The sequence below is a fragment of the Talpa europaea genome, assembly GCF_964194135.1.
Source record: "Talpa europaea genome assembly, chromosome: 4".
Taxonomy (NCBI): Eukaryota; Metazoa; Chordata; class Mammalia; order Eulipotyphla; family Talpidae; genus Talpa; species Talpa europaea.
In genome coordinates this window covers 127,360,238-127,374,910 of record NC_140070.1, presented here as the reverse complement: position 1 = coordinate 127,374,910, position 14,673 = coordinate 127,360,238, and the positions used below count along the sequence as shown (strand labels likewise).

Below are 14,673 nucleotides of genomic sequence, written 5' to 3'. Positions count from 1 at the left end.
AAGGTCTGTGAAAGGCTCTCTGTAGGCTGAAAAAAACATAAGTCACTAATATCACTTCAGAACTCTTGAGCATTACTGTGAATCTTCTGCCCACGGTTAGCCTGAAAAGGTGACTTCAGTTAGCACCTTGATACCTCAAGGCTGTGACTCCTGCACCTACCTCCGTGACAGAGATTAAAACAAGTTGTGCTTTGTCCAGCCAAGTGATAGGAATGTTTATTGAACTAAATAAAAATAGAAGAGGCCCTCTTTATATTTTTTTTTATCATTATCAATGGACTCATTCACCTGAGCTGGACTGAATCAAGTTCATGAACTTACTGTATCATTGGCAAAAGCTTTGCGTCTTGTACCCACCTTTTCATTGGCCCAAAGCCATGTTTTTTTTTTTCCCTGAAGCTGATAAATGAGTTTATTCAGTTGCTAGTCAAAGTCCTCCTAAGAATATACAGATACTATTTTAGAAACTAGCCAAATCCACATGGTTACCCATAAATAGCTAAGCACATTTAGGGCTTCCTTAGAAACTTCTGGTGTGAGGTGACATCTGAGATCACTGAGAAAAACAAAGGCTACAACCTACACAGTCCAAACAGACACTGATGGGTGCCCATTTGGAAATGGAACTGTATCTCCCGGGATGCCTACAAAAGTCCACTGGACAGACCCACGGGGCTTTTACTGCTCTTCTGTGACAACATTGTGCTAGTACTTTGCCAGAAACACAAGTCCTCCCCTGAGGCCAGGCCAGTAGACATGCATGGGACCCAGCAGGAGTAGGAGAAGGAGAAAGAGTCCCTGGCTGTAGAGATAGTCATTACTTGGGATTCAGACTTTATTGCCATCTGAGTATTTAGTGTTTTTTTTCTTCTCTGTTGAGTAATAGAGACAAGATAAGGGTTCAAAAGATAAAGCCAGTATAATCTCTTAAAGTCCTGTCGTCATAGACATTCCAACTTCTGCTGGAAGTCATGGCTCACATACCCTGGTGCACAGAGCAAAGGGCCCCAGTGCTCAGGCAGGCCACGCTGTTGCCGTCTAAGCAAGCTGGGGCTTATCAATAGAACATGTGTCTCGCAGATGAACCCGCTCCGCTGAGTATAAACTCTGACTTGCACTCAAGGAAGTGTCTCTAATAAAGGCCAGAAATGAAAAGGCAGGAGGGAAGTGCCAGCACTGGCTCTACTGGGAGCATGAGAGCCATCCCCCAGCTCCAAGATGAGATCCTGCTGGGTGCAGCTTTTTGGTTCTTGCTCAGGAATCCCTAAAGTCTCAGGTTAAAAGACCACAAGAAGCAGCGGTCAGGTGAAGGATAAGCAGGAACACACGATACATAAGGCAGATGCAGGACTGATGCACAGATAGCTCTTGGGCTCTGGAATCTGATCCCCTGGCTTTGAAACCTGGCTTCTTTTCAAGCTGTGTGTCCTTTAGTAAGTTATTAACCTCTCTGAGATTCAGTTGCATTATGTTTAGACTGGGGGATAATTTTGAGGATTAAATGAGATAATTTACATCAAATGCTACTCAGACTACCTGTCATATGATAAGTGCTTCATAACTGTTAGAAATTATTATTCTAGCAACTTGATGAAAACATAAAACTAGAATAAATCCTAACAGGTATATGGTGGAGAAAGCCTAAAAAATACAAACAAAACAAAGTAATTTACAATGCATTCTCTGAAAAGACAATGCATGAGTTGGAGATGTAATGTCTAGGAACAATTCTTTGTTAAAATCTTTTAAAAAGAAGGAAATTCACACAAGTTTCTATGTCTTTGTGTATGTATTGTACATAATTGTCTGCATTCTTGAGCATTTTACATATTTTATGGGATGACAATGGGGATTTCCTAGGGTTGCATGATAAGTGCTTTTAGCCTGAAATAAGGGCAGCAAATCACTAGACAAAGAACCGACTAACCAGACAGGTGGAAAGGCAAATGGTCAAGATTTCCAGGCTATGATGTTCAGAGGTGGTGGCAGCCTTGGGAAATGCTATTTTTTTAAGTTTTAAAAAAAGATTTATTTATTTATGCATACAAGAGCTGGGGTACAGGCCAGAGGTGTGTGGTGGGGGTGAGAGGATTCACCAGAGACAGAGTAGGGAACAGAACAGGCAGACTGACTGAAATATACTGCTGAGGGGAACAGCGGGCGAGTCAGGAGAGGTCTGCCTCGCCATGTGGGTTTCTCCCTGGCTGGCCGGGGATCACACTCGTCCTGCAGAGGCTGCAGATTGCTTCATAGTGCAGTGCTTAACCCCTTGCGCCACCAGGGACGCCGGGTAATGCTCTTTGTAAGAATAAAACAAGCCAGGAAAGACAGGATTCTGGGGCAGAGCCTGAGAGAGTGCTGATTATCTTGGTAGAGTTTTGATCTGAGGTCTAAAGGGTAAGCCTTGGAAGCAAACAACAAAGACCTTCATAAGACCCAAGAGCCTGGTGGAAATGGGTACCCTGGCTGGGACCAATACCAAAGGCCCCAACCAGCTCAGAAGGGCTGAAGGAGATGACACTAAAGCTCAGGTGCAAGGTCCTGACTGAGAATTTCCACTTGTGCCAATGAGAGCTGGCAGAGGGCAGGCACCTGCATGACTGCGATCCGTGCTTCACCCCTGACCACCGCCTAATTGACACACACACCCCTTCACCAGGCCTCACCAGCACTTCGGACAGCTTCTGCCTCATTGCACTAGAGTCTCTGTCTATTACAGAGTACTCCTTAGACTAGAAGATGGGAGGTGAACTTCAAACGTCTCAAATGCCAAGCAATCCTCACACCAACTGTACTGTAGATTTAGATTGGAAAATGCGCCATCTGTCTATTGCTCCTTGCAGAAGCACCAAGGTTCAGTTTTAAGAATCATTCAAGGCTCTGATTACGTATCTATACTTCCTGTCTCAGCGTTGGTGTGGACATTGGGAGGAGGAGACCTGGCTTTGCATTTATCAGCTCTGAGACTGATGACCCATCACATCCCCTCCCTGAACTCAGTTTCCTCTGTGTCAGATCAAAATTATTTGTACAGGGGTTTCCCTGGTGGCGCAGCGAGTTGAGCACAGTGCTGTGAAGCTGTCCACAGCCTCCGCAGTGCAGGTTCAATTCCCGGCCAGCCAGGGAGCAACCCACATGGTGCAGCAGACCTCTCCTGCCTCGCCTGTTGCTTCCTTCGGCAGTGTACTTTGGTTTGTCTGACTGTTTCTCCTGCTCTGTCTCTGGTGAATTCTCTCACCCCCACCTCCGCGCCTCTTACGCCCCCCAGATCTTGTACGAATAAATAAATCTTAAAAAAAAAATTATTTATACTTTGCATGGCAGACCATGGATATATGCAAAGCACCCCACCTGGCACTTAGCAGAGAGAGTTGTTCAGTGATGGCAACTGCTGTGTATTAGTGTTGTCGGCCTGCACAGTAATATTCCATGCACACAATGAGGTGGATGGGATTTATGGCAAACTGGAACTGAGGCCATCACTGATTTAAATCAGGATGGATCATTTCAAAAGCCTGGTGCCTACAATTCACCCCCTCTAGCCAAAGTGACCACCTCACAAAGCAAGCGAATTGCTATAAACTGTTAATGAGGGGCAAGATGGTGTTTGGGAGAGCGGTAAAATTACTGCCCTATTACTGCGCAGTCATCCAACTTCCCTAGCAGCTATGCTCCCTCAGTTTCCTAATTGTCTGGAGCCTTTGATTTATCTGGCAGAGGAAGGCAGTTTGGAGCAAAGTTCTGTAAAGGAGGCTTGAATAAATGTCTTTAAGATCACAGAGTAAGAGCCTTGCCCCAGATAAGCCATGCAGGAACATGGCTGGTGTGTGTTTCCCACACAGATGACAAGAATGCTGGCTGGAAAGGCAACATCTGGCCGAAAGCTGGAGGACAGGCCCTAGATACCAGAGGGTGTGTGGGGTAGGGACCTGTGAAATGCTTTCCCTGGGCCTCAGTGTCTCAAAGGAGTACCTCTTAAGCATTTTTCCACACTGGGTATTTCCCTTATCTGCCCATTCACTGTGGTCTAGTTAACACCTTATTTCACCTCTCAATCATTGATTCATTCACTGTATATTAAGCCATTCATTCTGAAAATAAGCATAAAGGGTTAAATTACTTTCAGATCCAGAAAGCACAAAAGAAAAAAACCAACTTATCTAAACTTTTCTCTTGGAAGTTTGTCTTTACAGACACAGTTTATCTGACATCCTGAGAAGTAAACGTAGACAACTTTGAGCTGAGCTGTAGACGGGGGTGGGGGGTGGGGGGGGTGGGTTGGGGAGTCTGCAGGCGCAGGGACCCAGAATTAGAGGGTCCACCAAAAGAAGTCCCAAACTTCAATTATCCAAAGAAAAATAATCTCTTCAATTTTCTGCAGATACATAAACTGCCTGGGGAATAGCCAGTGAGTTTTAGACAAGTCCATATCTTTTTGCTTCCAAGCTGTTTTTTGAAAAATAAAATTTGACTCCTTTTCACTCAACCCCATTCCTCAAAACCTATATAACCTCATTTCCTTTCTTAATTGGGAAGGCACTTTTGATTGCTTTTTTCCCTTCCATCTTGTTTGTTCATTGCAATAAACCCTTCCTGTTTCAAGCACAGATGTTCTAGTGAATTTGACTTGAACCAGGAGTTGATTTTATAGCGGTCGGTGTCAATTACACAAACATTATGAGGCACCTGCCATCTTCTGCTCTGTATTATTACAGGCGCTAGGGATACCTCAAGGATAAAAGAGACAAAATCCCTTGTCCTCAAGGAGCTTCCATTCCAGGGGAGAGAGAGACAGAGAGCATAGAGCGTGTTTGAATTTATTAAGAGCCGTGTAAAAATAATAAAGTAGAAAAGGGATAGGTATGATTTTATATAAGGTGGTCAAGGTGACCTCACTGAGAAAGTAACATCTGAGCAAGTTGTGCAAAGGAGCAGGCTTTTTCTTGCTGCTCTGGAATGACCCTCTCACAGTCAGGCCAGGGAAGTCCTTTGTTTATAAGAGCATTTGAGCCTCATCCATCTTTGCAGTTAAAGAGTGTGGGGGCCAAGTGGCCGTGGCCCCAACCTCAGGAAGTCACCCAGCCACCAGATGTGGGTGCACAGGTGGCCCAAGCAGGTTCTCACCTCCTCCAAGCGCCGGCGCTGCTCCTTCTGCTCCTCTATGCGCTTCTGGCGCTCGGCCAGCAGCTGCCTCTTGTGCTCCTCATTCTCCCTCTGCTGCTGCTCCAGCTGCTGCCTCCGCAGGGCTTCAGAGCGCTCCTTGTTGGCCAGCTGGAGCCTCAGGAAGTCTCGCCGCAGGGTAGACTCCCCTGGCAGGTTCAGAATGGAGCTGCAGGCAGGAGAGAGAGATGAGGATCTTGTATGGGCCCAGGCCATGGCTACCTGAGTGGGGGGGAGGTGAGCAGGAATAACTCATCCTCACAAGAAGCCACAGGTTCCAGCACAGGTGCTTGGATCCTCTGTTACATTGTTACATTATTCAACACTCCACCCCAAAAGAAACTGGGTTAAGGGAAGGGACTCATGTCCAGATGCCCTTTCTGGGTACCTGCTGAATACAAAGACTGTCCCCATCTCTAGCAGGGCCATCTCCCTGTCCACGATCATCCGCTGCACTCTTTACCATGTGGCAGCGCAAAGATTTGTTTCACAGGCTTTAGTGAGTGAGCAAATCCTGAACCTCAGATTAGCTTATTTTCATGCTTAAGAAAGGTGGGGACAAAGCAGCAAAGAAACAAGAACAATCAGGAGCAGTCAGGGAGCCTGCTCTACTCAGAAGATCCATCTCTCACACATCCTTCTTGACTCCTCCTACTGGCTCTATGAGGCAAAGGGCGGGCTGCTCACGGGCAGACACAATGACAGGGACGGAAAGTGCCTGAGACATGGCTGACAGAGCTACTTGCCAATCCAAGAACTAGGGGCTTATCTCACTGCACCACCATAAAAGAGAAGTTAAATGGTTCATTTCTGGCCACAGAATATCCCTGTGGGACTTCAACCCAGCTCACTGACGCCTAGGTTCCACAGAAGCACCATGAACCTCAGTTTCTCATTCGTGAATGACGATTGTGCACGTGTATGTGTGAGTGTGTGTGTGTGAGACAGGAAGATCATGGGGAAAGCACACACTATAAATACAATCCACCTTCCTCACGGGCTGTCTAGCACTGTCCCAGTCCAGCCTCATTGCCTGGGGACATGAGGTGACACTTACTGGCTGGTGCACAGCAGCTTCACAGGGGGGTGGGAAATGTGCTCCTCGATTCATACAAACCTACCCTTTTTAGTCTTTTCTAGCTGCCTCTTGGAATCAACTCCAATAAATAATTATTAAGCACCTACTATGTAGCAGGCACTGTGTGCAGCTCTAGCAGATTTGGCAACAGCTAAATAAACAGCTGAAGAAATTCTCTCTCTAGCATTATTTTCTTGTGGGCGAGGCAGACAGCCAGTAATTGGACAGAAAGATAGTTACACATGATAGTTTCAGTATAGGCTCCGTGGATGTGCTGAGGTGAGGGCTTTGGGTTCTGCTATAGCTAATCAGAGATGACCTCTTTGACAAGGTGACAGTTAAGATAAAATTCTTAAGGATGAAGAGTCAGTCACACAAGAGGTGGCGGAGAAGCTTTGGGGCAGGAGGAAAAGCAAAGTTACAGGCCTGTAGTGATAACAGGTGTGGCCTCTTGAAGGCGCTAAAGTGTGGCTGGACTTTCAGGGCAGAGTGCAGGAGAGGAAGCGTGGACCAAGAGGAGGTCAAAGATAGGGCAGACGGGGTGAAGCATGTGGCTATGCCTGGAAAGAAGCCGGACAGCAACCTGATCGGAGTTGTTTAAATAGATGATGGTCTGCAGGCAGGATGAGGGCAAGTAAGGCCACCCGTTGGGCTGCATTGCAGGAGCTCTGGGTAGAGATTTTAACCAGGGAGGGATGTAAGGGGGAGGAGGCCGGGAGGGTGAATTACATTATTCATTAAATGGGGATAGAGCCACAAAAGCCTGTTGATGGATCTAATAATGTGCAGAGTGAGGGATGACTTGCAGGTTTTGCTCTGGCTCCCGGGCAGTGGTGCTGATGAGAACTGGGGTGGGGCCCGTTGAGGGGTGGCAGGTTTGGTGGCCATTGACGAGGGGACCATTCTATCTGGAGTGCGGTTATTGTCTGTGAGATACCACCACAAGCTACATAGAAAGGCTTTCTTCCTGACTTCAGACAGATAGTGAGGGCATTTTACAAATAAGCCTCCTCAAAAACCTACTGCTTTTTGTGTAGAACTTTAAAACAAGCCCCTAATGACAGTGCTTATCTACACAGACCACATGTTCTGTGCAAAGGCGGCAGAGCTTGGGGATCCCTGCCTCCCTTGCACACAAGGATGCTCCATTAATATTAATTGATGTTGAATCTATGTCAGGTGATCTGAGCTGTATTAGTGACTCAATCATTAACTCGGTGCGTGACCTGGTTGCCCCCCTTGGGCTGTTACCTCGTTTCTAAAACGAGATAAGCATTGTCCCTTTCTATTTTTCAGGATTTCATGAAGATTAATTAGATGAGTGCATAAAACAGGACTCAGAAACTGATATAAATGACAAGTTGCAATTATAGTAGTGTCAAGGCATGGTAAGGTCATTCCAGTGACTTCTAACAGACAGTTCAGCATGTGTTGGTGAAGATGGGGTTCTCTGGAGATGATCAGACAGGTTGACATGACCATTTGAGGGAGCTTTGGACAAATCGTGTACATCTGCTATGAAAGCAAGGCATTTGGTCCTTTGTCTTATACCCATGTTCACTTAACATGTCACTAACAATAAGCTCTTTTAAGTAGCTATCCTGGGGGCAGACTAACACGTTAAATATCAGAGAGAAGGTAGGAATCTTCAGTCTTTGACCTTGAGAATCCTTGTGGCAGGCAAAGAAAGAGAGCTTGGTTGGCCTACCCTCCACAGGTACTTAGCTTGAAAGGTCTGAACTCACTCTGAAAAGAAGCCCACTAGCTCTTTCCAGCAGCAGTGACTGCGCTGGCCCCTTCCCTGATCAGGGCTCCGTATCATCACTGCAGGACCACAGCTTTTTCACCTAGAGAATTTGGCCCCTGCTCCTTGAATGGCTAAAGGATGGGGACTGTGTACCCTGGAGATACTTTTTGCCTGTGCATTTTCCCCAGTAGATCTCACTTCACCTGCACAGTGTACCTGCCCTGGTGTGTGTGCCTGTGCACCTTTACCTTAGCATACTACAACCACTTGAATTCTCTCAAGCAAGGGAAATCCTGGCCGTGCAAGCACATCAGCTTTAACTATTTTTAAACAAGACTAGAAGAAAGTCAGAATCAATAGCAAGTGAAATTCAAGGCTCAGAGATGATAAGTAGCACCTGATTTTGGGGGACAACAGGATGAGAATGAGAGTTTCTATACTTGTAGAGTGTAATTTCCCAGAAATCATTTTCTGTTGGATTAGGCTGCATTGAAAATACAAAAGCATGTGACAAGAAAAGTGGCTACTAGAACAGGAGCCACTTCATTACCTCTCCAAAGTATGAGGCAATGAATGGGATAACTCAAGTCCATAATGCCACCGAGTACTCCAGAAAGTTGCAATTTTAGGTACTTTTTGTCCTGTGTTACCTAGATAATTGCTGATACCCATCTTACATGTTACATGTGTGGGAAACAAGGCCTAAGACTGGAGACCATATATCTTGGGGGACAAGATAAAGAATATGCTAATTTCCATGTTTTCCTGAGATTGTGACTAAAGAAATCTTCCCAAATTAATGAGTATGTTCATGGACAATACATTAAGTAAGACCACCCTGCTGGATTCTTATGAATGAACCTATAAATCCAAAGAAGACTGCATTTCACTCACACACAGTTCAGAAGGGGACAATCCAAAGACATGGCTTCTGCCCGCCTACCTGGGCTCTCCTGAGTCATTGTCCTCCTCTTCTTCCTCGCTGCCGCTGTACTCATACTCTGTCTCATCTGAAGGGAGAGCACAGGATGTTAGTGCACACATTGACCCTCAGCTCCGGGGGGAGCAAGAGCCCCTTGTTTCATATGTAAGTAAACTCCACCATGTATGACACCCAGTTGTAGTAGCGCTGAGCTGGGACAGCCCCAGCCTCTGTCTTATACCCCAATAGTTCCCACCAGCTGCAATGACATAGAATGAACCACATCTGAGACTATCCCAGCGGACTTTTGATACCTATCGTTAATACCTGGCATTCACACAAACATGAAAACAAGGAATTGACAACTTTTGTGTTGACTCCCATTATAGGACCACCATCTTTAATTGGTCCACTGTTAACTTCTCGACAGTATCAATAATTTTTTTTAAAAAACAACCTTTATTATGGCTTACATGAACTCACAAATGCCTTTATATGTCTTGACAAGTACCAGAAAGCAACTTTTGACAACATGTGTTATTAAAATTACATAGTTAGATGTGTTCTGATTGACCTACTGGCAGCATTCACTTAATTTAGTAATATGTTAAGCAAGTTAACAAGCAATAATGAAAAAGATAGAGTTTTTGCTCTGGAGAAGACCAGAATCAAATAAACAAGCGCAATCTGTCTTTACTGGGTGTCTAGCCAGTTTTGCTAGATAATTTACCTATGTTCTCTTACTTACTTCTCATTATAATCCTTTCACATAATATCTATTTCTCAAGCAAAGGTATATTATAAAAGGTTAAATAGTATGATCAATGTTGTCTCATTAATAAAAGGTCAGTCTAGGATTTGAATTCATAATTCAATCCAGAATTTTCCATCTTAACACTTGTGTTTTTTCCAGAACATTAGATGCTAAATAGAAGCACATAAAAAGGGCAGTAAGATATCAGAGAAAGAAGTAGCTCGCTGCACTGGTCATAATGGAGGAAGAGAAGAGCAAAGCCTTTCAGGAGGAAAGGAGCTGAGCTTTGGAAGGTCAGTGACCCTTCTGAAAGTCAGAGGAAAGGGCATTCCAAATAACAAAATCACCTAAGTAAGGCTGAAAGTAATACAGTGCATGCTATGTTCAGGAAACAATGAGTCATGCAAGACCAGATGTGTAGGTGTGAGAAAAGCAGTAAGAGCCAGCAAGGTTGGCAGGTGTGATATGGTTTGCTGATCCTTATATACTCCATGCAGAGTATATTTTTCTGTGGGCAACAGGGAGCTTCTGGAGGAGTCTTTGGGCAAGGGAGAATGCCACATCACTGTGGGCTCTTCATAGCTGTAGGTTAGTAACACAACTTTTAAGACATTTATTCACCCTCAAAAATGAACTGAAGCTGGGCCTTCCTGGTGGTGCAAGGGGTTAAGACTCAGCACTATCAAGCTATCTGCAGCCACTGCAGCCACTGCAGCATGAGTTTAAGCCCCAGCCAGGGAGCTACCTACATGGCACTGTAGAACTCTCTTGTCTGGCCTACTGCTCCCCTCAGCAGTGTATTTCAGTAGATCTACCTGTTCTGTTCCCCACTCTGTCTCTGGTGAATCCTCTCACCTCTGGCGTATACCCCAGTTCTTATATGCATAAATAAATAAATCTTAAAAAAAATGAAACTGCAATTTGGTCATGCTACCACCAGAAAGCAGTAGTCACAGATGAGAACTATTGAATTTGATCATAACCACACCAGGCCTTCCATATTAATCAGCTACTTAAAGCACAATGAAAGGAAATCAAATTGTGTGCTGGATTCACGTATATTTTTTAAAATCACATATTAGCTTCATATATTTAGATAAGTATGAGGTTTTCAGGCAACTTATTTCTAAAGTATTATTTCACCAAAAAAAAAAAACACCTTTGAGAAGTGTTTTAAAATTCCACATTGAAAGTTTAATATTCCAAACTTTCCTGAAATGAATCAACAGAGAGTTCAAAGCAAAGTGCAGAAATTTTATCTATTTAAGAAAATTACAGCAAGGAAAAGAAGCACACAATTAATCCAATTACTTCTACTCTCTGGGGTAAAAACCTTCATTTGTTAGGCTCTTTTACTTTAATACCTCATCAGAATCTGTTTTGATTGCTTTTATCTTGCTGATTTAAATTAGCATGTGTCAACGTATCATAAGAAAAAAAATATCAGTTTTACAAAATCATAAAACAATGTATGTTAAAGTTGTCTGAGTCTCTCAAAGTTGGTCTTGGAGCTACTAAGAGAGTGAAAAGTACTAGAAGTAGCAAATTTAGCCATTTGATCAAACTGAGAAAATGGAACAAGATGACATGTAATCAGTAACCTTGGGAGGGGTGGGAACAGGTGCCAAAAGGAAAGTTTCTTTAAGTCTAAATAGAGAGTGGCTTTAAGTCTAGAGTTGCGACATCACTCTTGGGTATACCTACACCAAAAACCTTACTTTTCCACTCTGCAGAGAATGAATGCATTATAGATAGTCTATCTTTGTGAGATAGCGAGTGCTGAGAGATTCCAGATTTGGTGCCCCCCCAAATGTAAAAACAAATTCACCTATTTTTACTCACAGATCAGAGGCGGAAAGGGCATGAGTTTTCAGAAAGTAACTGAATAACACTGAGAAATTAGAAGTCAACAAAGAATTGTCTACATAAGAAGAGCTAATATGTATCATCTGTGAGCAACATTGTATTTAAACAATTTACATGTATTATCTCATTTAATTTAGCAACACTGCCAGGCTGTATTGTGGTTGTTATTCTCCCACTTCTATTTTAAAGATGAGAAAACTGGGGTAAGTTCACATCATTATTAAGGATTAGAGTTAGAATTTGAACTCAAAATTTGAGTCTGAAAACAAAAGCATGAGCATATAACTTACTCTACATACCCATAATACAATAAATTTCTTTTTTCAGAGAATTTGGCTTTTAATGGTTGTAAGACTAACAGACCACCCTAAAATATTTCTTTTAAAATTCTGATGCTCATGAAGTGGTCCAAAAGCACCATTAATAAACAGTTCAGTAAAAAAATCGCAGGCTGTTTTTGTACTTTGACTTGGCTATTTTTTTCAAGCCTCCTTCCTCCATCTTGCAGCCTTCCCAGCTCCTTGGGTTCTGACTGACACTTCCTGCCTCTCCACTTCATACACTGGAGGTCCTTTTAGGCTTAGACTCATGAGTTTAACCTGCTCATACAATTTCCTGATTTCCCTAGGCTGGTTGCAGAACAAGGAATTTTCCCTTGAAATTTGCCTGGGGATTTCTTTTCTTTCCTCTGCTGACCTTTCCTCTCCAGCCTAGTTTGACTCCCACACAGGACTCCTGCCCCAGCCCTGGGTCCCAGCTCACACCTCCCCATGATACAGGTAAAGGAAAAATACTGCCCATACCCTCCACTGCTCTCTCTGAAAGAGCAAGGTGGAGAGGATAAACGTGAGAAAAAATGCATCACCAAGGGCCTCCCCAGTGGCAAAGCGGTTGAGCGCTGGGTTGCGAAGCTGCCCGCGGCCTCTGCAGCGCCGGTTCGATCCCCGGCTGCTCCCTGGCCACCGGAGGAGGGTCCCACTTGGCTCGCAGACCTCTCCTGCCGCCCGCTGCTCCCCTCAGCAGTGTACTTCGGTCCTTCTGCCTGCTCTGCTCCCCGCTCTGGCTCTGGTGAATTCTCTCACCCTCCCACACTTCTGACTGTACCCAGTGCTTGCATAAACAAAACAAACAAATAAATAAAACATGCCTCTATTAAAAAAAAAAAAGCGCATCACCAAGACCTTCCATCCCTGATCACTGGCCTTCCTCAAATTCTCCACTCTGGGACTCTCAGTGAGCACGTCCTCACCACAGTTCCCCCTGACAGCAACCACACCTTGCCCTGCTCCCACCCAGGAGAACTCTTTCCTCCTCACACCCCGCTTCCCAACCAGTCATAAACCTGCCCCTGATGGTGTGCACTTTTGCCTCTATGCGGAGAGTCTCTAATCAACCAAGTAGGGCCCGATGCAGGACCCCCAAGTTTGGATTCATGTCTTTTCTAATGATGCAATGAAATGACAATAAAAGCTAGAGTCACAACAGATACAAATTTTGAAACTATAAAATAAACAAGTGCGTTAAATGATCTTGCAGCTAAAAATTCGATGTTCTGTGTAGCAAGCCCAGCAACCTCCCTTGTATCCCTGCGACTCTCAGAAAATTCATTCTGACTTTAAATAACTAAATTAGAAATGAGCCTCAGCGCACAACGACTTAAATGTTGAAGACTGCCAGGACAGAAAAATGTCAACTTGATTTTTTAAGGTTGTCTGTCTTTGTAAATTTTTAGTCTTCTAAACATGAATATTCATTTCAATTAAGCAAATCACCTGTCATATTAAACCGCTTCATAGTATCACTCAACATGACTTTTTGTTCAGTGCCTGGAAAAGGTAATATTTCTCGCAGTTCTGTTCTTTCATGAACGATTCCATCTCGGCAGTCTCACTGCACGGATGCCCACAGGCTGCAATCTCAAAGGCACTCAGTCCCCACACTAAAGAATAATGAGGCCCCATTTGAGATCCCCGTGGTCACCTCGCAATACATCAAGAGGCCGTGACTTACTCCATCTTTTGTTTCCCTGGCTGAAATACAAATGTGGCTCTAACCTTTCTCTCCTCGCTTCTTCTTTGTTCTATCGATATGGTCCTTGAGTTGGATGCGGACCTGCCGTTCATTAGGCTGGTCTCGGATGAATGGGTGCTTCATCAGCTGTTCTGTTGCTGGTCGCTGACTGTGGTTCTTCACCAAGCAGCTCTCAATAAATGACTGGAATTTTTTGGACCTGCCATACAAAGAGAAGGAAGTGCAGGTAAAAGGACAATCCAAAGGAAAACAAACTTACATTTTCTGAAATGCCAGAATTAAAACAACAACAACAACACAACAATAATAACAACACAGGTTAAGTCAACCAACCTGAAAACCAACCGATCATCAAATGTGTGTAGCCCTTTACTGGGCACATGGGGTTCAGCACCATCAACACAAAATTGCAGCAAGGTTTGGGAGCTGTATGTAGGAATGCATTTTTGCACCTTGTACAGAATATCAGACATAATTCAGTTGGAATCAAAGAAAGGAAAACTTTCATGGAAATCATAGCTGGAAGGTCTATGTGAATGAGGAAACCAGAGTGAGGCCTTAGAAGAATTTATTTTTGTGGCTTTCTTTCTTTCTTTGGTGGGACCCTTGCTGGTGGCCGGGATCGAACTGGCGCTGCAGAGGCTACGGGCAGCCTTGCAACCCAGCACTCAACCGCTGCACCACCAGGGGAGGCCCCTTAGAAGAATTTAAAGAAAATCATTATGGAAAAGGGCAATTTTGGTGGGTAGGAAATCAGTGAAAAATTAATGCTGGTAGTGAGCAAACTATATGCCAGGGGGCCGTGAAGTGAGTTGCCAAAATAAGGCAGAAAATGCAAGCTGGGGAAAAGTGAACCCCAGGTTGGGTAGGTAGCAGGGAGTACATTTTGTAGAAATGTATAATACAGTGAACTTGATCAGACAAATTTTTTATTTGGTGATTTCAGAATCACTTTTGAACTTTGCTTTCCAATTAATAAAAACAATGTATGTGTACATTTGCTATCAGCACAAAGACGTGGAAACAAGGTTTAAGGAACTAAGTTCATGACCAGAAACAAATTTATCTCGCTTGAGAGGATAATATTTCCTCAAAGATAAACCCTGTGCTAGAGA

The 14,673-nt window shown here is 44.0% G+C and overlaps 1 protein-coding gene across 9 annotated transcripts in view; it reads right to left on the bottom strand.

The window, feature by feature from the left end:
- Positions 1 to 14,673, bottom strand: part of TNIK (TRAF2 and NCK interacting kinase) — a gene marked incomplete at both ends in the record, with an annotated part of 390,832 nt that overhangs the window by 90,209 nt on the left and 285,950 nt on the right. For all 9 annotated transcript variants that reach the window (XM_084231409.1, XM_084231410.1, XM_084231414.1 and 6 more), the window contains 3 exons: positions 5,125 to 5,329; positions 8,929 to 8,995; positions 13,582 to 13,757. In XM_084231409.1, the coding sequence (XP_084087535.1) occupies positions 5,125 to 5,329; positions 8,929 to 8,995; positions 13,582 to 13,757 (448 nt within the window). The remainder of the gene's footprint in view (positions 1 to 5,124; positions 5,330 to 8,928; positions 8,996 to 13,581; positions 13,758 to 14,673) is intronic.